This window comes from Podarcis cretensis (assembly GCF_951804945.1).
Source record: "Podarcis cretensis genome assembly, chromosome: 12".
In the NCBI taxonomy this organism is placed as follows: domain Eukaryota; kingdom Metazoa; phylum Chordata; class Lepidosauria; order Squamata; family Lacertidae; genus Podarcis; species Podarcis cretensis.
Window position 1 is genome coordinate 325,571 of NC_137181.1, and position 21,955 is coordinate 347,525.

General features: G+C 53.5%; 1 protein-coding gene and 1 pseudogene across 3 annotated transcripts in view; one reads left to right on the plus strand and one right to left on the minus strand.

The window, feature by feature from the left end:
• KCNH2 (potassium voltage-gated channel subfamily H member 2) overlaps positions 1 to 21,696 on the plus strand; it is an 83,838-nt gene extending 62,142 nt beyond the window's left edge. The window contains exons 7-15 of one of the 2 annotated variants that reach the window (XM_079996407.1): positions 2,599 to 2,986; positions 3,894 to 4,093; positions 5,235 to 5,487; positions 9,635 to 9,828; positions 9,960 to 10,059; positions 10,376 to 10,651; positions 15,888 to 16,083; positions 16,945 to 17,140; positions 19,235 to 21,696. In XM_079996407.1, coding sequence (XP_079852533.1) covers positions 2,599 to 2,986; positions 3,894 to 4,093; positions 5,235 to 5,487; positions 9,635 to 9,828; positions 9,960 to 10,059; positions 10,376 to 10,651; positions 15,888 to 16,083; positions 16,945 to 17,140; positions 19,235 to 19,426 — 1,995 coding nt within the window. In that variant the 3' untranslated portion in view covers positions 19,427 to 21,696. Of the gene's footprint in view, positions 1 to 2,598; positions 2,987 to 3,893; positions 4,094 to 5,234; positions 5,488 to 9,634; positions 9,829 to 9,959; positions 10,068 to 10,375; positions 10,652 to 15,887; positions 16,084 to 16,944; positions 17,141 to 19,234 lie in introns of both variants that reach the window. The other variant, XM_079996406.1, reaches the window with a different exon arrangement.
• On the minus strand, positions 14,543 to 15,519 carry LOC307200100 (synaptophysin-like protein 2 pseudogene; annotated as a pseudogene). The gene is made up of 2 exons: positions 15,451 to 15,519; positions 14,543 to 15,355 (listed from the first exon to the last, which is right to left on the minus strand). The product of its transcript is annotated as a synaptophysin-like protein 2 pseudogene (transcript).
• Positions 21,697 to 21,955: the final 259 nt, after the last annotated feature.

The window sequence follows — 21,955 nt, forward strand, 5'->3', positions numbered from 1 at the left end:
AGACATGTCCTTCTGTCCTGGTGTTCCGCCTTTGGAACTGACTGGGCGCCAGTCGCATTTTGCGACAGGGAACCAGCCTTTTGCGAGAGATGTCTGGTTTGGCCACTAACATCTCCACCTGGCCGGCAGATGCTGCTGCTGTGCCGTGGCCGTCAGCTGGCTTGTGGGGTCTCAGGGCACCAAACGCCTCTTTTGCTGCTGCGCTGCCCCGTGATCAGCTAATCCATGGGGCGCCAAGGCATTCAGTTGTGGGGAACAAAAAGGGTTATGGTGCCGTTTGGCTATTCGGTTTCCTATCTCAGCTTCCCTGCCCAGGAGGCAGGGAAGTGGCGGCCACAGGAGCCTAAGGAAGGGGTGGCTGGAGAGGGGTGTCTGTCCTTTTCACCCCCTGCCATCTCAGCTCAACCCGTCTCCCCCATCCCTGTCTGTGTGGGAAGTTCATGGCCTCCATCGGCCAAGACCGGGAGGGATTTTGCTTTGGATGCGAAGCTGCAATCTTGGCACCCCAAAGAACGTCTCTTGCCCCCTCCCCACGGTTCCTGCACATGCTCACAGGGCAGCTGGAGAGGCAGGAGCCGGCGAGGAAACTGGGTCTGGACCCCAGGGAGGCCCCCCATCCTGTGCTCCAGGTGCATGGGGGGGAGGGGGAGGAGAATTTGTGAGGCTCAGGTGCTCCAGCTGAGATGGCGGCTGCCTCAGAGGAGCAGCTGGGGGGGCACCCGTCTGCTCCTGGCTGCGGAGAGCAGGCTGGGAGGTGGGTGGGGGGTCTCTGGACCCAGGGAGAAGCGCACCTGGGGGGTCCGCTCTTTCCGCTCCTGGCGGGGAGGGGAAGACTCAGAGCAGCCGGGGCTGTGAGTCCTCCGAATGGGGCTGGATCACATTTGGACCCAGGGTGGGTCACCATACAGGATTCCCCGTGGAGCAGCCCGTTGGCCACAGAGAGAACAGGACCCTGGACTAGGCGGGCCATTAAAGGGTAAAGGTCAAGGGACCCCTGACCATTAGGTCCAGTTGTGACCGACTCTGGGGTTGCGGTGCTCATCTCGCTTTACTGGCCGAGGGAGCCGGCGTACAGCTTCCGGGTCATGTGGCCAGCAGGACTAAGCCGCGTCTGGCGAACCAGAGCAGCGCACGGAAATGCCGTTTACCTTCCCGCCGGAGTGGTACCTATTTATCTACTTGCACTTTGACGTGCTTTTGAACTGCTAGGTTGGCAGGATCAGGGACCGAGCAATAGGAGCTCACCCCATCGTGGGGATTCGAACCGCCGACCTTCTGATTGGCAAGTCCTAGGCTATGTGGTTTAACCCACAGCGCCACCCGCGTCCCTAGGTGGGCCATTGCAGTGGGCTAAATGGAGCCTCCATGGACAGTCAGTCTACCTGAGGATAGTAGCCACCAAGAGTGGGAGACGGCTGTTGCTCTGCCATCCCGCTTGGGCTTCCCCTTGGCTGGCCACTGTGGGGGGCAGGAGGCTGGACCGGGCGGGCCTCCTTGGGCCTGATCCTGCTGCTGCTCTTCTGAGGTTCTTATGGGAGCTCCTGACTCTGAAGGAGCAACTGAAGAGGAAGAAATGGACGGGTGGGAGATGGGGAGCCCCTTTTGCCCCGAAGTCTCCTAAGGGAAGTTTGCAATCCAGTTTGCAAGATCCCTTGGACATCTTGGAATAACAAGAGGGATGGGGGTGGCAGTTATTTATACAGTCAAACCTCGGTTTTCACACGTCTCAGCTGCCGAACGTTTTGGAAGCTGAATGCTGAAAAACCGAAAGTGAATGCTTCTGTTTTTGAACGTGCCTCAGAAGTCGAACAGCTGCCTAGGCGTGTTTCCTATTTTTCCCCATTGAACTTGCTGGCAGCCCTTTAAACCCTGGTTTTTGAACGTTTCGGAAGTCAAACAAACCTCCGGAACAGATTATCTTTGAAAACTGAGGTTCCACTGTATGTTGTTTTCTGGACCCCCAAGAAACCAGCATATGAAAGCAACCCAATTTGCAACAGAGTACAGTACAGTGGTACCTCGGGTTAAGTACTTAATTCATTCCGGAGGTCCGTTCTTAACCTGAAACTGTTCTTAACCTGAAGCACCACTTTAGCTAATAGGGCATCCTGCTGCTGCCGCTGCATGATTTCTGTTCTCATCCTGAAGCAAAGTTCTTAATCTGAAGCACTATTTCTGGGTTAGCGGAGTCTGTAACCTGAAGCGTCTGTAACCTGAAGCGTCTGTAACCCGAGGTACCACTGTATTAAGGAATCAGCAAACCAAAATTTCTAAGGCAGTGGAATCAAAGCCCATGTGTGGGTTTTTTTGCAGGGGAGGGGGGTCGAAAGGGGCATTTTGCCCCACAGGATCTGAATCCTGCATTCGATCAGGTAGAGAGCTTGATGCAGATCGTCCCCCTTGTGTCTCTTCTCACTGACATAACTGTCGGGTTGGAAGGGGCCCCCAAAGGCCATCTATTCTAACCCCCTGCAACACAGGGATCGCAGTGACACCGTTTGATGGTTCTGTGACACGTAACCCAATTTGGAGTGGCGGCGGGGGGGGGGTTGTTGTTGCTCCTGCCCTCACAGCCCCTCTCCTCTCCCCCCACTGCAGACCACCACCCTGATTGGGCTGCTGAAGACGGCGCGGCTGCTGCGCCTGGTGCGAGTGGCGCGCAAGCTGGACCGCTACTCGGAGTATGGGGCGGCCGTCCTCTTCCTGCTGATGTGCACCTTTGCCCTCATTGCGCACTGGCTGGCCTGCATCTGGTACGCCATCGGCAACATGGAGGACAAAACCATCGGCTGGCTGCACTCGCTGGGCAGCCAGATCGGCAAGCCCTACAACGAGAGCACCCCCCACATGGGACCCACCATCAAGGACAAGTACATCACTGCCCTCTACTTCACCTTCAGCAGCCTCACCAGCGTGGGCTTCGGGAACGTCTCCCCCAACACCAACCCCGAGAAGATCTTCTCCATCTGCGTCATGCTCATCGGATGTGAGTGTGGGGCGCGAGGGCCGGAGGGCAGGGGGGAGGCAGGCAACGCAGGCCAGGCGCAGTTTGGCTCGGCCGTTCTCCACCCCCCAAACACACTCGGGGCGTCCCGTCCCCCCACTCTGTCGCTAGATGGGTTCCCCGGCAGAGATCAGCCTCTCCCAACCGGGTGCCCTTCCAGATCACGGAATCTCAACTCATGCATCCATCCCCTTCGGAGGGATCCTGTTCCACCATCAAATGGCTCTTCCCAATGATGGACCCCTGCGGCACTCACCAAAAGACGCCCAGTCATTGGGATTGTCAAGTGGCAGAGAGTTCCAGAGGTTCCCTGCCATTCTGGGCCAGAAAGCACCTCTGCAAGCAGCCTCTGCTCAGATGCACAAGGCTGGTGGACTGAGAGAAGCTCTTTGAGGGAGGAGATTGAAATTAATTATTATTATTATTATTATTATTATTATTAATTTGACTTCTACACCACCCTATACCTGGAGGTCTCAGGGTGGGTCACAACAAGACCACTACTTATAAAATCAATCAAGAGCAATAACCCAATAACAGCCCCCCCCAAAAAAAGCCACATTTTAAAAGGGTATGGGATGTCAATAAGATCAACCAAAGGCCTGGTTAAAAAGGACGGCTTTTGCCTGGCGCCTAAAGGTGTGTAATGAAGGCGCCAGGCAAACTTCCCTGGGGATAGCATTCCACAGACAGGGAGCCACTGCAGAGAAGGCCCCGTTCTTGTGTTCTTGTGTTGCCACCCTCCTGACCTGGTCCTTGAGGTATTGAGGGAGGGGCAGATGATGTTTTGGGAGAGGCCAAAGGCCTTGCTGGGCAGGTATTTCCACCTTGCATGTGGGAAGAGTTGGGGTGGAGACAGACCCTCACACAGCGCCCCCCCCCTCCGCAGCCCTGATGTACGCCAGCATCTTTGGGAACGTGTCGGCCATCATCCAGCGCCTCTACTCGGGAACGGCCCGCTACCACACCCAGATGCTCCGGGTGCGAGAGTTCATCCGCTTCCACCAGATCCCCAACCCGCTTCGCCAGCGCCTGGAGGAGTACTTCCAGCATGCCTGGTCCTACACCAACGGCATCGACATGAACGCGGTGAGTGGGCCGGGCTCTCCATGCGGAGCGCCAGCTGGGGGGGCGGGGAGAGGATTGGGATCGCGAGAGCAGCCAAGTTTTCTTGCTCCCTATGACCTGCGAGATCACCTTGCCCCACATGCAGCCCCTTGAACGCTTCGGTCAGTGGAGTGGGCACGCTGTGAGTGCCACAAAACACCGGTTTTCCGCATTTGTAAGCTTTCAGTCGTTTAGTGTGGCAGCACCTGTCCTTGGGAACTCCCTGCCTCTTGACCCCAAGCAGGTGCCTTCCCTGTGTTCTTTTTGGCACTTGCTAAAAACATTCTTGCTTCAACAAACCTGTAGGGATGCTTAGAAAGGTGGTGAGAGTTTTAATCTGTCTTAGTATTTTAACTTATTGTATGTTTTAAACTATGGCTGTCCGCTTTCTTGATTTTATTATCTTTTTTTTTGCAAGCCACCTTGTGGGGTTTTTTATTTTATTTTTACAATCAAGAGGTGTATTTACTAAATAAGTAAAACAATAAATATTTGGGCCAGCACTTATTTGTTTCCAAAAATGTTTGTACACCTCTGTGTCAATGAAATTATATCAAAATGGTTTGCAATGAAATGTTTTTTTTAACCATACAATAAAAAGTTATAAAGAGGCACTGGTCAGCTGTTGTGGAAGAATGCCTTCTTAACTGTCTGCATAGGTCTGGCAGAATAGAAGAAGTTTCAGCAGGAGTTTATAAATTGGCACAGAAGGCGCCTGCTGGATCTCCAGTGGCAGGGAGTTCCGCAGGACTGAAGGCTCCATTTCAAATGAGCCGCACCGACTTGGGGAATGCCCAGCAATGCTCTTGTGGATGATCTCAGTGATATTAGAAGGGTCCAGGCAGTTCTTGAGGTTCCCTGGACCCAGGTTGGAACAGAACAGTGGATGTTTGGCCGGGCCTGGACATATGTGTGTTTGTCTTTTGCCTGGTACAGAGGTCCAATAGGCCCCATTTTTTTGCCTCTAGCCCCACCCACCACAGTCACACAGCTCCACGAGCAAATGCGGACCTCAGCTGGCAAAGGTCCCTCCCTCTCCACCACCGTCCTGGAGCCCAGGGCTGTTTTTGCAGAGAGGCTCCTTCCTCTGCTGATTCGAACCCGCCTCTCTCTCCCCCCGTAGGTGCTGAAAGGATTCCCCGAGTGCCTGCAGGCGGACATCTGCCTGCACCTGAACCGCAGCCTCCTGCAGAACTGCCGCCCCTTCAAGGGAGCCACCAAGGGGTGCTTGCGGGCGCTGGCCATGAAGTTCAAGACCACCCACGCCCCCCCGGGAGACACGCTGGTCCACGCCGGAGACGTCCTCACCGCCCTCTACTTCATCTCCCGAGGCTCCATTGAGATCCTGCGGGGAGACGTGGTCGTGGCCATCCTAGGTGAGGGGGCGCAGAGGGGGTCCTAGGGCAGATATTAATATCACGCAGCAATCGGATGAAGGGAAACCGACTCCACTTGGAATAAAAATTGTCCAGGCCAAAATATGGTCCCAAAGCTTTGCTTACGGAACTTTCTTCAAACAGACACAGAAACAAAGGATGCTACAAGCAAATAGTTGCATAAAAGCACGTGCTTCTCCAGGCATAGGCTCAACTTACAAATATAAAACTACTTCAAACACACCAGGAATCGCAGGTCTGTCTCACCCCTGGAGCTGCTTTCTCTTCAGGCGGGGGGGAGGGGGGTTGGACTAGATGACCCTTGGGGTCCCTTCCAACTCTACAATTTTATGACTCTATGCAAGACTCATTTGCTTGCCTTTTTTCTGTGGTGGCTTGAGAACTAAGACAACTCCCTCAAAATGGAGATTTGTAACTGAATAACCCTCCCAGGTGATCTGAGGTTAAACACCTGCAAGGGCTAGCAGAGATACATCAACAATTGATTATCAACTTGTTAGGCACCATGCAAGCTCCAATGGAAATTTCCATGTTCCCTTCAGCAATACACATACAGAGCTATTTTCCATTTCAATGTTCAATTAAACAGTTATACTTAACATGACAGGAGAGATTGGAAGGCTCCAGGAGCAGAAGACCCATTGAATTTTGCTGTGTTTTATTTGGCTTTAGTCAGAATGCCCCCACCTGATGTTTCCAGCATGATTTTTCAGGCCCTCATTGAGTCAGAATGTGAGGGGCTCATAGAATCAGAGGGGAGGAAGGGACCCCCAAAGGTCATCTGGTCCACCCCCTGCAGTGCAGGAATGAGAGCTAAGGAACCCCAGGACCCCAGTCTTCTGAGGTCGCCTGTTCCACTGTCAAACGACTCTCCCTATGCAAAAGATCTTTCCAATGAAGAATTCTTTACAATTCTGTGATTTGCCAGTTCTTTGGATCTCCAGGCAGGGCTCAGAGAGACAGCCGTCTCTGAATCCCTGGAGGGCCATTGCTGCCGGTCAGTGCAGACCGCACTGAGTGAAACAGACCAGGGGTCTGCCTTGGGGCCAGAGAGCAGCTTCTGACTCCCCGGTGATGATGATGATAAGGATGATTTTATTATTTTATTTTTATTATTTATACCCCACCCATCTGGCTGGGTTTCCCCAGCTACTCCGGGCAGCTCCCAACAGAATTAATGATGATGATGATGATGATGATGATGATGATGATAATAATAATAATAAGCGAGAAAACATTGGACATTAAAAACTTCCCTAAATAGGGTTGCCTTCAGATGTCTTCTAAAAGTCAGATAAAGTGGACGCTCGGGTCGCGATTCAGCACTTCTGCGCATGCGCAACCGCCAAAACCCGGAAGTAACCCATTCTGGTACTTCCGGGTTCGGTGCGGTGCGCAACCTGAAATCATGCAGCCCAAAGTGTCTTCAACCTGAGGTATGACTGTAGTTGTTTCTTTCCTTGGCATCTGATGAGAGGGCGTTGCACAGGGTGGGCGCCACCACCGAGAAGGCGCTCTGCCTGAAGAAAGGTTGCAATGATAGAAGTTTAAGGAAGGATGCCTGGCGTGGGGAAGGCGGACAGAGAGACTGTTTTCTCCCCCTCTTGTAACACTCGAACTCTTCATGCAGCACAGAGTTCAACTGTGGAACTCCCTCCCACATGAGGCACAGGGAGGGCCACCCACTTGGATGGCTTCAAAAGGAGATAAGACAAATTCATGGAGGAAGAGAGGGCTCTCGGGGGCTGGGCTCTGGGCAGATTGAGGACCAGGTCCTGTGTGTCTGGCGATCTCCACCAGCCAGCAGGGACCTCCCTCCTTGCAAGCAAAGTTATTCGTGGCAGCCTAGATGCTGAGGGCTCTGCCTGCAGTTGGAGGCACCAAATACTGGAAATGGCAGGAGGGGAGAGAACCTGCTTGCTGGTTTCCCACAGGCATTTGTGTGGCTCCTGTGAGAACAGGATGCTGGACTCGATGGGACACTGGCCTGATCCAGCAGCCTCTTCTGATGCCCTGCTGCTGGAGGACGGGCACCTGAGCAGAGCTTGCCTCCGTAAGAAGCCCTGGCAGAAAACTCTCCTGGTGGGTCTCTCTGCCCGGTTTCCTCCAGAGGAAACCAGGCCTCCCGGCGACCTCTCCTTCCTCCGGCTCCAGCGTCCAAGGTGGCCGGAGCCCAGGAGGAAGAAGCCGCCCGCAAATGAATCTGGGCCTCCTGTTTGCCCTGCAGAGACGAAATCCGGCTTAATGAGTCTCTGCTGTTCCTTCTGAGATGCAGCTGCCTCACCTGGGACCGAAGCAGAGCATCCCAGGATATCTATAGGCAGCTCTTCTCGACTCCCTGAACCCACCTTGCTCTCAGCTGCCCATTTCTCTTCACCTCGTTCCTGCCCCCTGCGACCTGCCTGAGACTCAGCACCACCCAGGACTGCCTCCCGCCCTCAGCATCCGGGCTGCCACAAAGAGCTTTGCTGGCAAGGAGGGAGGTCCCTGCTGCCTGGTGGAGATCGCCAGACACACGCCCCGGTCCGCAGTCTGCTGACACTTTGCAGAGGGCTGGACTGGATGACCCCTGGGGTCCCTTCCAACTGTACAGTCCTAGGATTGCGTGACTTGCTGGGCCAGCTCCCCGACCCCAAACAGCTCCTTTCCTGCACGAGCCATGTGGTTGCCAGGGCACAGGAAGGTTGGGACTGTGGCAAGAAAGCTTGCCAGGAGCAGTGATGGGCAGAGAAGAGGACCAAACGCAGCTGCCCCAGCAGTGCAGAGTTGGCAGGGACCCCCAGGGGGTTCTCCAGACCAACTCCCTCCAATGCTCAGGGACCCGCAGGGTCCCTTCCAGCCCCACAAGAAGCCTCTGCAATGCTGGAATCACAAGCAGAGCTGCCACAACCAATGACCACCCGACCTCTGCTTAAAAACCTCCAATGGATCATAGAATTATAGGAGGGGACCCTCAGGGGCCATCTAGCCCAACCCCCTGCACCCCCAGGAGATTGCAAAGCCTCCAACTAAGGAGAGGAACGTTGGCTCCGGCCACCTTGGACGCTGGAGCCGGAGGAAGGAGAGGTCGCCGGGAGGCCTGGTTTCCTCTGGAAGAGTTTTCTGCCAGGGCTTCTTACGGAGGCAAGCTCTGCTCAGGTGCCCGTCCTCCGGCAGCAGGGCATCAGAAGAGGCTGCTGGCGAGCCTCCCTGGGGAGAGCATTCCACAAAGAGGGAGCCACTGCAGAGAAGGCCCTGTTCTTGTGCTGCCACCCTGCGGACTTCACAAGGAGGAGACCCATGAAGAAGGGCCTCAGAAGGTCATCTCAGGGTCTGGGTACGTTCATATGGGAAGAGGCGGTTCTTGAAGTATTGGGGTCCCGAGCCGTTTAAGGCTTTATACAGGGGTCAGCAAGGTTTATCTTGCCTAGGCCGGATTGTTCCCATGGAGATCCCATGGCACAATTTTTGGCGTCTGCGCAGACACAATTTTCAGCACCGTGGAAGCGAGTCGCCGTACTGCGCTGGTTTAGCGCAGCACACAAGTGGGCAGCTTGGTTCGGGGGCGGCTTGTGGGCCGGTCAAACGACCTCCATGGGCCGCTTCCAGCCCATGGGCCTTAGGTTGCTGACCCCTGCCTTTATAGGTCAAAATTAGCACTTTGAATTGGGCCTGGAAACCAGCTGGTAGCCAGTGCAGTCAGACCAGGATCAGTGTAATATGCTCAAACTGTCTTGCTCCAGTGAGCAACCTGGCCGCTGAATTCTGCACCAGCTGAAGTTTCCAAACCATCTTCAGAGGCAGCCCTATGTAGAACGCATTGCAGTAATCTAACCTTGAGGTTGCCAGAGCATAGGGAACAGAAGTCAGGCTCTCCCTGTCCAGATAGGGGTGTAGCTGGGCCACCAGCCGAAGATGATGGAAGGCACTCCGGGCCACTGAGGAGGCACTGAAGCTGAGCCTGGGATCGTGGCCACGGAGGGAGAAGCGGGTGGAGGAGGGGTAGAGGGGGGTTTCTGGAGGAACATCAGAGCCAGCTCTGGGTGCGAGAGGATGCTAAGGAGGGCAATCTCCTGTGTGGCCTTCTATGCGCCTCTCCCGGCTGCGCAAGGGCTCAGTTTCTCCCCCTTCTCTCCCTCCCTCCCAGGGAAGAACGACATCTTTGGGGAGCCCCTCAACCTGTACGCCCGGCCCGGCAAGTCCAACGCAGACGTGCGCGCCCTGACCTACTGCGACCTGCACAAGATTCACCGCGAGGACCTCCTGGAGGTACTGGACATGTACCCCGAGTTCTCTGACCACTTCTGGTCCAACCTGGAGATCACCTTCAACCTGCGTGATGTGAGTTGTCACCCTGGGAGACCCGAGGGGGGTGGGCTTCTGTGGCTGGCCAGCTCAGGGTCAGGAAGGTGGGGGTCCTGGGAGACACCCCCACCCCAGCACGCTTCTCACAGCCACCCCTTCTCTTCCAGACCAACATGATCCCGGGGTCGCCCAGCAGCGACGAGATGAACGGCGGCTTCAACCGCCTGCGGCGCCGCAAGCTCTCCTTCCGCCGCCGCACCGAGAAAGGTGAGGAGGTGGGGGTTGGATTGGATGACCTCAAGGGGTCTCCCAACACCCACTGTGCTCCCTTTCCCATGGGTGCTCCTGCAGCTGCTACTTCTGGGTCTCTCAGCTGGGAGGAGCTTTCTCCCCCTCCTCATTTAACTCCCACAACGACCCTGCGAGGTAGGCGAGGCTGAGAGGAGGCTGTGACTGGCCCCCAAGTAGGTGGATCTGAGCCCTGGCCTTCCCCAGGTCCTGGTGCCTAACACTCTAACCACTGCACTGCACTGCCACTCACTGGATCTGGCCAGCCAATAACCTTTTCTCCTTCTCCGCACAGATGAGATTCCGGGGGAAGGCAAAGCCCAGCCCAAAGTGCTGCACGTCGGCCAGAACTGCCAAGCTCCGGGGGCTCCCCGCGGACCCCCCAAATGGGACCCCTGCCTCAGCAGCTCGGTGGCATCCAGCCCGCCCTCCAGTGACGAGGAGGAGACACCCGTCCCCGTCTCCAGCGCCCCAGAGCTGTCGCCTTTCCACCCCACGGACCCCGCCGGCCAGCCCCCCTCCCCTGCAGCCGCAGACCCCAAACGCAGCGACGTCTGCAACCCACTCTCAGGTAGGACAGGATCAGAGTCGTAGCCGCGTGATCTTGTGCCCCTGGCAGAATGGTCCAGGTTGCGCCCCCTCCTCCAACCCCCCCCCACATTCAATTCATCCTCTATTAAAAACCTTTTCTTATGAGGCAATAAATCGATATTTATATTTATGGACATATTTTTAGCTGATTTTGCACACATACCCCATCGCCTGCACCCCTGGCGGGGGCCCACCTCACCACCCCCTAGCTACGGCCCTGGACGGGATGAGGCCAGGGGGGCAGGGGAAGTCCTGTTGCCCCAACCCCCAAATTAGCAGCCCAGAGGTTGCAATTCCCACCTGCCTTCTTCTAGTCTGAGATGATCAAAGCAGCTGGCTTGTTTCCCTAGCGGAGCCCCCCCCCCAACTTCCTAATCCTAGGAACTCATGAGACCAATGCAGCCCACGTTTCCCAGGCAGTTTCCGTATGAGTTACTCTGAGTGTAAAGAGATGCTCCCTGAATCTCTCCCAGATCCCTGAGGAGGGTGCTGGTCTCTCACAACTCTGATCCTAAATTCCCAGTAGCATTGATACAGGTATCCTAAAACCCTGAGACTGGCAATCCCACACACCTCATGGATTTTATTCAGTAGGAGAGGAAATTCAAAGCACCGTATTTTTCGCTCCATAAGACGCACCTAGTTTTTAGAGGAGGAAAACAAGAAAAAAAATATTCTGAATGAAACAATGGATGTATGATTTTTGTGGTTCATGCTGTGGCCACAGACAAGTGATCTGATGATGAATTTGGGGTAGCCCAATGCAAAAATCCTGAGGATCCATGTGGATCCATGCTTTGTAACCAAGTTTTTGCACCATTGCGGCCCCACGAAACAGTGGATGCGTGATTTTTTGGTGCAGGCTATAGCCATGGACATGCTATGTGATCTGATGGTGAATTTGGGGTGATCCAATGCAAAAATCCTGAGGATCCATGGGCTTTTACCTCCCCACTCCTAGGGTCCCTTATCTCTCTCCCGATCCCACCGATCAGCTGCTTCCTTTCAACACCCCCTTCCCTCTTGTTTGCCTTGGTGTCTTTTCCTCAGCTGGAGCAGTTTTTTGCTCCTCCTTTTCTTCTAATTTCTCTCCTTATTGCTTTAGTCTTCCTGTTTTCCCCCCTTTGCAAGTTTGCTGTCGTTACCTCCCCCCTCCCAGGCAGCCTCCTTTATCTCTAGCCTCCCTTATCTCACTCCCAGTCAGCGGCTTTGTTTCAACACCCCCTTCCCTCTTTCAAAAAAAGAAAGAAAAAGAGCATGATCTGCTTTTTGCCCCTGGGCGATTTGGCTCCAGGGACCACACATTCGCTACATAAGATGCACAGACATTTCCCCTTACTTTTTAGGAAGAAAAAAGTGCATCTTATGGAGTGAAAAATACAAAAATACGGTGTTGGTTTTGCAGAGCTAGAAATATACCACCCTTCACAGCATTTAAACTGGAAGTAAGGAACTAAGGCTGTGTGAACTTAGCCAGAGCTAGACATAGACATAAATAAAGCATGAAAAATATAATGTTTACTTACCTGAAAGTCTTGCACAGGATTCAGCAGAGAGCAATAATGAATACAAGGCAGGCAAAACTGCTTCTAAGTTACTAAAAATACATGCTTGAGATGAAAGATGCTGCCTGGGAGATCAGACCTTGCACCTGATCCCAGGGCTACACGACAGAAAGAGAGTGTTCTTCAGGCGGAAGTACAAAAGGTTAAGAGCCTTGTCTTTTCCCTGCCTGTGCTAACAAAGATGTCACTTCACTAAACGCCCTCTAGGAATTAAAGGACTCTGTGGGTCTTAACCCCTTCATGTGCCTGTTTAGCAAACAGAATTGCCAATTATTTTTCCAGGATAAACCCAATTACACAAATTAGTTCCAAATTAATACAGTTTTGTTAAGAGGCTTCCCATGCACCGTTCTTGATGGATCTTTATGATCTAATATTGCGGCATTTCATATTCTTATTTATTTCTATTACATTCCATTTTTCAAAATTAGCACATAATTAACAGCTGCATTCTTAGTGATTTGGTGTTACTATATTATTTAACTTCCCAAAAAAAGGTTTAAAGTGCGGAAACAAAGCTTTTTCCTTTTTGTCCTGCATGCGCCACATCCCAAAGTCAGCTGTGAGCCTCTCCTGACTCCCACTGTTGTTGTATTCCAGCTCCTTCCCATAATACTCAAGCAGTTCCAAATTCCCTTCCACTGGCAAGTCAGCAAGTTCCAGAGATTTGCCATTTCTTCCTCTGGCTGGGAAGGGAGGCGAAAGGCGATGCCATTCCTCTTCCAACATCCTGTAATGGTTTCTAAGGGGTTGCTCGTGCGTAAGCAGGTACCTATCTCCCCGGCTGGGTGCAAACACCTGGTTGGGTTGCCTAAGTGAACCTTTTCTGTCCGGACAGCCACTCACCCGTGGCTGACTCAATTGCTGGCAGAATCCGTCAGTGGGCGTTTCTTAAACTTCTTCCAGCAAAGAAGCTCTTTGACGCCTAGTCTCCGCCTACCCTCTCTGCGCAAAAGCCTTCTGCACAAGGAGGGCGTGGGCAGCGGAGGACCCTTACTCTCCCCGCTGGTCCCCGGCAAGGAGTCATGGGACCGCCTCGCTGCTTCCCCCATCTGCCCCTCTTCTCCACTGGTGCTACGCTGATTCTCTTCCCCGGAAGATGGGCTGCTACTCCCAATCCCTGGACGCTCTCTGGAATCCCTCTGGAATTTGCTCTCTCCCTCCGGCACTGATGGCAGTTCCCTGACACATCCCAAAAGCCTTCATGCCACTTTCTGCAGCGTTTTGCTTTCTAAAAAAAAAATTTATGTTATATCTCAACATCTCCACGATCTCTTTTTTGGGGGTTGGGGTTGGGGTAGGCTCTAACTCCCAGTGACACACTTTCAAATGAAACAACCAGCCCCCACCCCCACTTTACTCCTTTCAAGTTGCACACAGCTTTACATCTTATTTTAAATATCTCTGCTACATTGCACATCAAACCATCCTTAGTTGTATATCATAAAATCCAATATTAGGAGAGGGTTGCCGAATCAAAAATGTAAAAACTTCCATAAAATGTAGGAGAGAGCCCCCTCCAGCACAAGAATCTTCTCCCAATTTCAAACATCCGTTTCATGCAGTTATAATGTCCATCTCCTTCGTTGTGTGCGCCTATTCTTAATGCCAATTACAATTATAAGGAGAACTTCTGCATCCAATGGCAATTTGGGGGGTTTCGCATCCTTTATTTTGCTGCTAAGCCAGGTGGCATATTACTGCTTCTGCTTCTATTATGGCTGCTGAATCAAATGTGTACTTACTCTCAAAGGTGCTCAGATGTCCCAGGTTCTGTAGCACTAATGCCTTGGTTATCTCTATGCTGTTATCCAAATCTACCTGCATTTCTCATTATAAAGTGGTCAAAAGCAGATGTGAAGGAACAATGCCACACACCCTAGGATTGGTAGTAGCCAGTGTTACAATGCACAATAATATATGTTTATTTTTTAAAAAATCTGAAGGCAGAAGAGTTTTCTCATAACCATGTACAGTCTGTGTATCCAGGACCACAAGAGGCCCCCTGATTTCAGCCAGAGGAAGGCATTCCAGAATAGTCAAGAGAGAGAGATGCCAGTGCAGTGCTACCTCGGGTGACGTACTTAATTTGTTCTGGAGGTCCGTTCTTAACCTGAAACTGTTCTTAACCTGAAGCACCACTTTAGCTAATGGGGCTTCCCGCTGCCACTGCACCACCAGAGCCCGCTTTCTGTTCTCATCCTGAAGCAAAGTTCTTAACCCAAGGTACTATTTCTGGGTTAGCAGAGTCTGTAACCTGAAGTGCATGGAACCCAAGGTACCACTGTATGACTATTGGACAGAGAAGGTGTATTTCCTGCCCTGCTGTGAAATGGGATGAGCATGTATGTGAGACAAGTCACTGTTCCTCGTGGCGGAAGAGGAGGCTTCAGGAGTGAAGGAGGAGAGGTTCCTTATTGCTTATCAACAGCTCCTTATTCAGCAGAGTTTTTCTTGGTCTGAGCATGCCAAGGGGTCTTTTTGAAAACAAACCAGCAGTTTCCAGCCCACAGTATAATGTTGACAAAGCCAAACAGCACAAAGATGTGGGCCGGGCCCCGAGAAGGTGTGGCCCCAGCATTGCATGCAGCAGTTTTGAGTTGACGCACTGACATGGCAGCAATGAGACTGGAAGGCCGCAGAGCTCCTTTCACATCTGACAGACCTTTGCCCCAAGCTGAAAATGCCACTAGCCAGAAAAAGGTAAACGAGACGGTCACACAGAAGTTAGCAAAAGGAAGCTTCTTCTTTTCTTTGTAGAGTGTGTGAAACTGTAGATAGACTGCAAGAGTTGCCATGGTATATAGGAAAGAAAAAACACCCAAGGTCACAAAGAACTCAGCAGGTGCTGAAAAGTCTCCCAAGAGATGCAGCGTCCTTTTAGCAGTAGATCCTTCAATACTGTCTGGCACATCAAATGGAACCCTGTGCAACCTGAAAGGATATCCAAACTGCACAGTAACAGCAGTTGTCTCTTTAGGACTCTCATTGCATTTCACAGTAGCCCCTGTTTCTGCAATGAAAGAACCACAGGCTACTAGGGCAAATATGGCAAACAGCACTGGGCTCTGGGGCTCCTTGTCCGCTGCCGCTGCCCTCTGGGCTCTGGGCTCTGGGCTCTGACATTCTCAGTAAGGAGTGGGGTTTTGAGGAGTGGGGTTTCGCATCAGGTGAAGTGTGTGGCACCCAGCGCCTCCGCCTACCCCCCGCTGACCTGTGATTTAACTGAGGGGTTTATAGGGGGTGCTTGAACCCCTTCCATCTCCAATGTTGAGAGAGCCATCGCCATAAGGCAGGACAGGAACCGTAAGCCAGCAAACACAATTGCCATTTTGACTGCAGAGTTTTCCGCACTTAGGTGCTCAAATAGGAGAATTCATTCAGAATAAAATACAGAGGAAAAGCAGGAAGAAGGTCAAAGCAGAACACAAAATAAACCAGAGCACTGCAATTCTAAAACCAAACTGTAAAATTTCTGGCTGGAGATGTTGATCGCCACTTCCTTGCAAATGGCCGATTACCTGACACTAAATGCGCCCGGCTAGTTTCGAACACTGTGTGTGGCCCCCTGCCAGGGATTCTTCCGATGACTCTTTGGGGTCCCTTCCAGCTCCCCCACTCTCCAGCTTCTCTCCCTCCTCCTCTCCGCAGGGGCCTTTTCAGGCGTGTCCAATATCTTCAGCTTCTGGGGGGAGAGCCGTGAGCACCAGTACCAAGAGCTGCCCCGCTGCCCCGCCCCTGCCCACACCGCCCTCAACATCCCGCTGGGCAGCAGCGCCCCCCTCGGCCGGAGGCAGCGCTGCGAGCTGGAGGCTCGCCTGGACCTGCTCCAGAAGCAGCTCAACAGGTATTGAAAGGGGGGGGGGGGAAGCTCCCGTCAGGGCTCCCTCTGGGGGGGGGGGGAGAGATTTCCCCCCAGGCACTCTAGGCAGCTCAAAACAGATTAAAAACAGAAGAAAACACCAAACATTAAAATCTTCCCTAAACAGGGCTGCCTTCAGATGTCTTCTAAAAGTCAGATAGTTGTTTATTTCCTTTGACACCTGATTGGAGGGTGTTCCACAGGGCGGGTGCCACCACCGAGAAGGCCCTTTGCCTTGTTCCTTGTAACCTCACTTCTCGCAGGGAGGGAACCGCCAGAAGGCCCTCGGAGCTGGACCTCAGCGTCCAGGCAGAACGATGGGGGTGGAGACACTCCTTCAGGTCTACTGGGCCTTTGAGGCCGTTTAGGGCTTTCAAGTTCAGCACCAACACTTTGAATTGTGCTCGGAAAGCGTACTGGGAGCCAATGTAGGTATTTCAGGACCAGTGTTATGTGGTCTCAGCAGCCGCTCCCAGTCACCAGAACCCGGCAGGCCTTAAAAATAGGAGAGCAAAGAGCTCGAAGACAGAGGGAACGTAGCAGCACCCGTAGAGGAGACAATGAGAATGATAAATGAGGAAGCGGGAGAGATTGGGGAGGTGGAGATTCACTCGGGACAACACCATTATCCAAGAGGCTGGGTTCTATAGCCTCTCTCTGTAAAGTTTGAAATAAAAAAGGACAGTAAGAAACTTTTCCTTGTCTTTATACTTTCCTGGGCAACCAGCTGGGAGCCGCTGACAGCACCCTGGCAGCTGTGGTTCCAGCCCTGCAAAGGGGTTAGACTAGATGTCCCTTGGGGGTCCCTTCCAACTCTACAGTTCTGTGTTTCTCTTCTCCCTCCAGGCTGGAGAGCCGCCTCACCGCGGACGTGTCGGCCATCCTGCAGCTTCTCCAGCGCCAGGCCGTGCTGGTGCCTCCTGCCTACAGCGCTGTCTCCTCTCCACTGCCTCCAATGGCCCCGGGCCCCGGGCCGGCCCCAGGGGAGCCCCCCCTGCCCATCAGCCCCACCCGGCCTCAGGCGCTCCACACCCCAGCTCAGGTGAGGGGAGGGAGGCAGCCAGGCAGGCAAAAGACTGGTCTTTGCAGCCTGACCAGCCTCAGGGATTTGGGCAAGGCTGGAGGAAGCAGAGGCATGTCTGCCTCCAACGCTGGTCAGAGAGGAGGGGAAATGATGTCACGCAAAGCCCTCTCTGCCAGTTGCCTTTCTATGGTATCAGGCTCTGCCTAACCAATACAGCTCAAATGACTTAGGACTCAGCTACATTAGTCAAAAAACAGCCTTTTTAATGCATTATAGACATGCAACACCCAGTGGCGTGTGGAGTTTGGAACAGACAGGGTTAAAACTCCGTGGTGCCCTGCATCTGGGAGGGGCTGGAAGCAGGGCCGTATGTCACAGGCTTTGTCTGTGAGAGTTACTTTCAGTTCTACCGAGAGACGCTGAGAGACACAGCTAAACAGACAGGCTGTGTCTGTGTGCTTTTGGAAAGCACGGAGGAATGTCTTTGGAGAATGGCGGAGGTTTCCGATGGAGAGACTGATTTATGGCTTGTAAATAAACGCTTCTAGAGATAAGAACCGATCTGTCTTTTGGACTTGATTTATCCCTTTCTCACATGGACTCAGGACCGCTGCATTATTCTGCTAGGCCAGCTCAGAGCTTCCAGGGATACGGAGCTGAACTGGGAAGCTTGCTGGAGCCAATATTCCGGACGGGGAATTTATTTTCATTCCCAAATGGCGTAGCATGGGTTGTCAGCACCTGGGGCAAGGCAAGTAATTTGCACCCCCTAACCCATGGATTTGCGCCCCCAACCCGTGGGTTTGCGCCCCCTAACCCTAACCCCCAGATGTTGCGCCCGGTGCGGCCGACCCCCCCTGCACCCCCCATGCTACGCCACTGGCAACACCAGATGGCGCTGTAGAGCACAAAACTTTTCTATGCAATTTCACATAGCGGGTTTTTTTTTCTTTTGTTATAACTGTAGCTTTATTAGACTTTACCGATTGGTGGGCTCTGCATTGCTCCCGGATGGGAGGAAGGAAGTCAAATGACACTGAGGGTTGGTTCAGAGAAAGAGTTATTTATTTCTGCGCTCCGGAGCAGCAGAAAGGCACTTGCGTGGTCAGTCCACAGCAAGTCCAAAGAAATGAGAGATTTCATGCAGTATATATATCCTCCAGGCACCCTCTCCCCCAGGAATCCATCCACGTCAGCTTATACACGCAGGTTGACATCATAGATGCTCCTGCTCCGGTACTTTTAACCATAAAAGGGTGTTCCTTCCTGTATTCTTGACCATATAAGGGTATTCCTGTTCCTATGCTCTTATCTTGGAGCAAGAGGTCACCAACTCCAAGAACACACTCTGGTGCTGTTCCCGGACTAGGTCTGTGCGTCAGAGTGTGGTAAGGTAAGACTCAGACATGTCATCCCTATTCCACTGGAACAGCCAAGGTCATCCTTTGCCGTGACTGATAAAGGAGAGAGCTTTGTTTATACAGCTGTGTTCTTGTTATGCATTTGCTCAACAGCTCGAGTTAATGCATTTTAGAAATGCTCTCTTGGAGAAAGAAGAAAAGGGGGGGGGTTGAGTCAGTTTCAAACTGACTGCACAGAAACCTATTCCTTCATAACAATTAGTTATTTATAGTGGGGGTTTTCCTGTGTGTAGATCCACCCTTAGCTGCTTCTCATGGTAACTAGCAAGAATATGCAGTTGTTAGGTAAGGCTGCTAATCTCCCACAGGGGAACAAGATGCTGGACTAGGCGGGAGCCTGGCCGGATCCAGCAGGCTCTCCTGACATTCTGAAGTGGATTCCCCACTTCCCAGGAATTTGCAGTGCAGCTCTTGGCTCTGAAAAGACACCAAAATGTGTTGGGGGGGGGAGAATTTTAGGATAAACTATGGTTAGAAATAAGTGAATGGAGATAAAAATGGAATTAAGGGCAGGACGATCACATCTTACGTGGGACTTTGGTTCCAGGGGTCTCATGTGTGTGCCCCCAACCCCTTGGAGCCCCCCTGACAGCTATTGGGTGAGGAAGAGAGAGGATCCTCGTACCCCTGGGGGTCCCTCCTCCTCCTCCTGGACTGACTCTGTCTCCTCTTTTTCTCCCTCCCCCTTCAGGTTTCCCATTTCCCGGGACCCTGCATGGACTCAGCCCAGCCCCGGGACGTGGTGCTGCTGGTGGACCCGCTGCCCCCCGCCCCCCCTCGGCGCCTTTCGCTCCCAGGGCAGCTGCCCGCCCCCCCTCAGCCGCCGGCCCCTCCGGACCTCTCCGCGGACTTGCACAGACACTGCTCGGACCCTGGCAGTTAATCGACTTTGCAGAGGCGGCCCCAGCGGAGGGCCTTTTTGGGAGCTGGAAGCGGCCCCCCACCCACCCGTCGCGGTCGGAGAGGGGGGCGCACCATGAGCCTCAAGGATGGTGGTGATTGGCTGCCCAGGGGGCGTGGCCAGAGGAGGGGCAGCCCCCCCACCCACTGTGATGTTAGCTGGCCTAACAGGGGTGGGCCAGTCGCCGTGGTGACCACCAGGCGATTGGCTGGTGTGGATGGCGGCGAGCAGACTGGTTGCTTGCAGGAGTAGCGGTTGTAATAATGACTCATAACAACTATTATTAATAATACTGATAAGGGTTAGAATCCCCTCCCTTGTGATCCCCAAACATATCAGACCAGCAGGACATGCAGAGCCACCCGTGGGTCCAAGGAGGGGCCGGGGGGAGGGAGGAAGCTGGGGGGCATCCAAGGGGTCCAGGGAGAAGGTGGGGCTGCATTGGGGTGCCAGGAGAGGGAGGCTCCCCCTGTTTGGCCCTGGTGGGTCCTTCCGGGGTCTCTCCTAGCTTAGAAGCACAGAACGGTAGAGTCAGGAGGGATCCCCCAGGGTCATCTAATAATAATAATAATAAATTATTTATATCCATCCCTCCCCAGCCGAAGCCGGGCTCAGAGCGGCTAACAACAGTAAAATAATACAGCATTCTAAAATCAATTCATTCTATAATCAGTTCAAATCAAATTCATGGCAACCATTGGGCTAGAGTTCTGTGAGAATTGCCAGAGTTGGTGGTCAGGCTGTGCCTTGGCCAAAGGCCAGGCGGAAAAGCTCCGTCTTGCAGGCCCTGCGGAAAGATGTCAAGTCCCGCAGGGCCCTGGTCTCTTGGGACAGAGCGTTCCACCCGATCGGGGCCACAGCCGAAAAAGCCCTGGCTCTGGTTGAGGCCAGTCTAAGCTCCCTGTGGCCTGGGACCTCCAAGATGTTTTTGTTTGAAGACCGTAAGTTCCTCTGTGGGACATACCAGGAGTGGCAGTACGAGGGTCCTAGGCTGTATAGGACTTTAAAGGTGAAAAACAGTACCTTGAACCTGATCCTGTACTCCACCGGGAGCCAGTGCAGCTGGTATAGCACTGGGTGAATGTGATCCCATGGCGAGGACCCCGTAAGGAGTCTCGCCGCAGCATTCTGCACCCGCTGGAGTTTCTGGGTCAGCTTCAAGGGCAGCCCCACGTAGAGCGAGTTACAATAATCCAGTCTGGAGGTGAGCATCGTGCGGATCACTGTGGCCAGATCAGGGCGGGAGAGGTAAGGAGCCAACTGCTAGTCCAATCCCTTACAATAATGGGGAGGGGGTCTGCCCCACTCCCAGCCCCCATCTGCCTCTGTGGGTGCCCACTCATAGCCATTGACCCTTGGTGGGGGGGACACCTAGAGCCAGCCCTCTGGAGTCAGGGTGGGGGCCCCCATGAAGCCCCACTTCAGATGCCAGCCCTTCCCATTGACCCCAGTCTCACCAGTCATCCCAGTGGGTCCATCTTCTGTGGGGGGGGGGATGGGGAGGAGGGCCACAGCAGGCAGGTTTTGGCCTGTGGGCTCTCACCAGCCCCTCTCCCAGTGCAGTGTGGGGCTGCAGAGGGGCCCACAGAGCTAGGAAGGAGATGGGGGGCAGGAGAGAGGGAGAAACTGAGCAGGGGGAGGACCTGGAAGAGAAAGTGACCCCCCCATAGGCTCCCCAACAGAGGTGAGATCCCCACAGGCAAGCTTAAGCTGTGGGGCAGCCCCTCTCTAAAGGCAAGTGGGGGCTTGTGCACAGTTCCCAGGTTTGGTTGTCTGAAAGGGCTTCTCCCCCCCCCCTGGCTGATTTCCTCTCCCTCCCCTCTGTGGAAAAACTTCCTGATCCTTCCGTCCGTTCATTTCACTGCATATAGGGAGCAGGGCTGCATCTCATCTGAGTGACCCCTACTTTTCTCTCTGCCCCCCCCCATAAGATCCACAGCCCCCGGAAATAGGAGTTGGGGCCAGAAGGTTGTGCTGGCTGCATCTCCCGCTTGACTCCGACGAGAGGTGGAAGCATGGGTTAAACTCTTCCCCACAAACAAGACACTTTCTTCCGAAATGGGGGCAAAGGCGTTTCTTTTTCCATCAGTGGGGGGCCCATTTCCTTGAACGCCACGGGTGCTCCCAAAGGCCCTGCGCCCTCCTGGACCCTCCTGTCTACATGCACGTGACACCCCCATCTTCCCCCCCACCTGCATGCTGTACTCAGCATTAGGAACCGATGCCCAATAAACTTCGAGTTGGATGCCTGCCCTGCCCTGCTTTCTGTGTGTTTGATCCACCTGCATAGGGGGGGGGCAGCGGGGGCTTGGGATTTGGCAGCCTCAAAGAGGAGGCAACCCTTGAGTTCTGCAAATGGCACTGGGACTGGGGGGCGGGGCAGGACCAGCCATGCAATGCAAACTCCGAGTGGTTCCTTTGAGACCAGATTTGTTTCATGCTAAGCAGGAACGCAAGGGAGGCGGGTGGCACTGTGGGTTAAAACACAGAGCCTAGGACTTGCCGATCGAA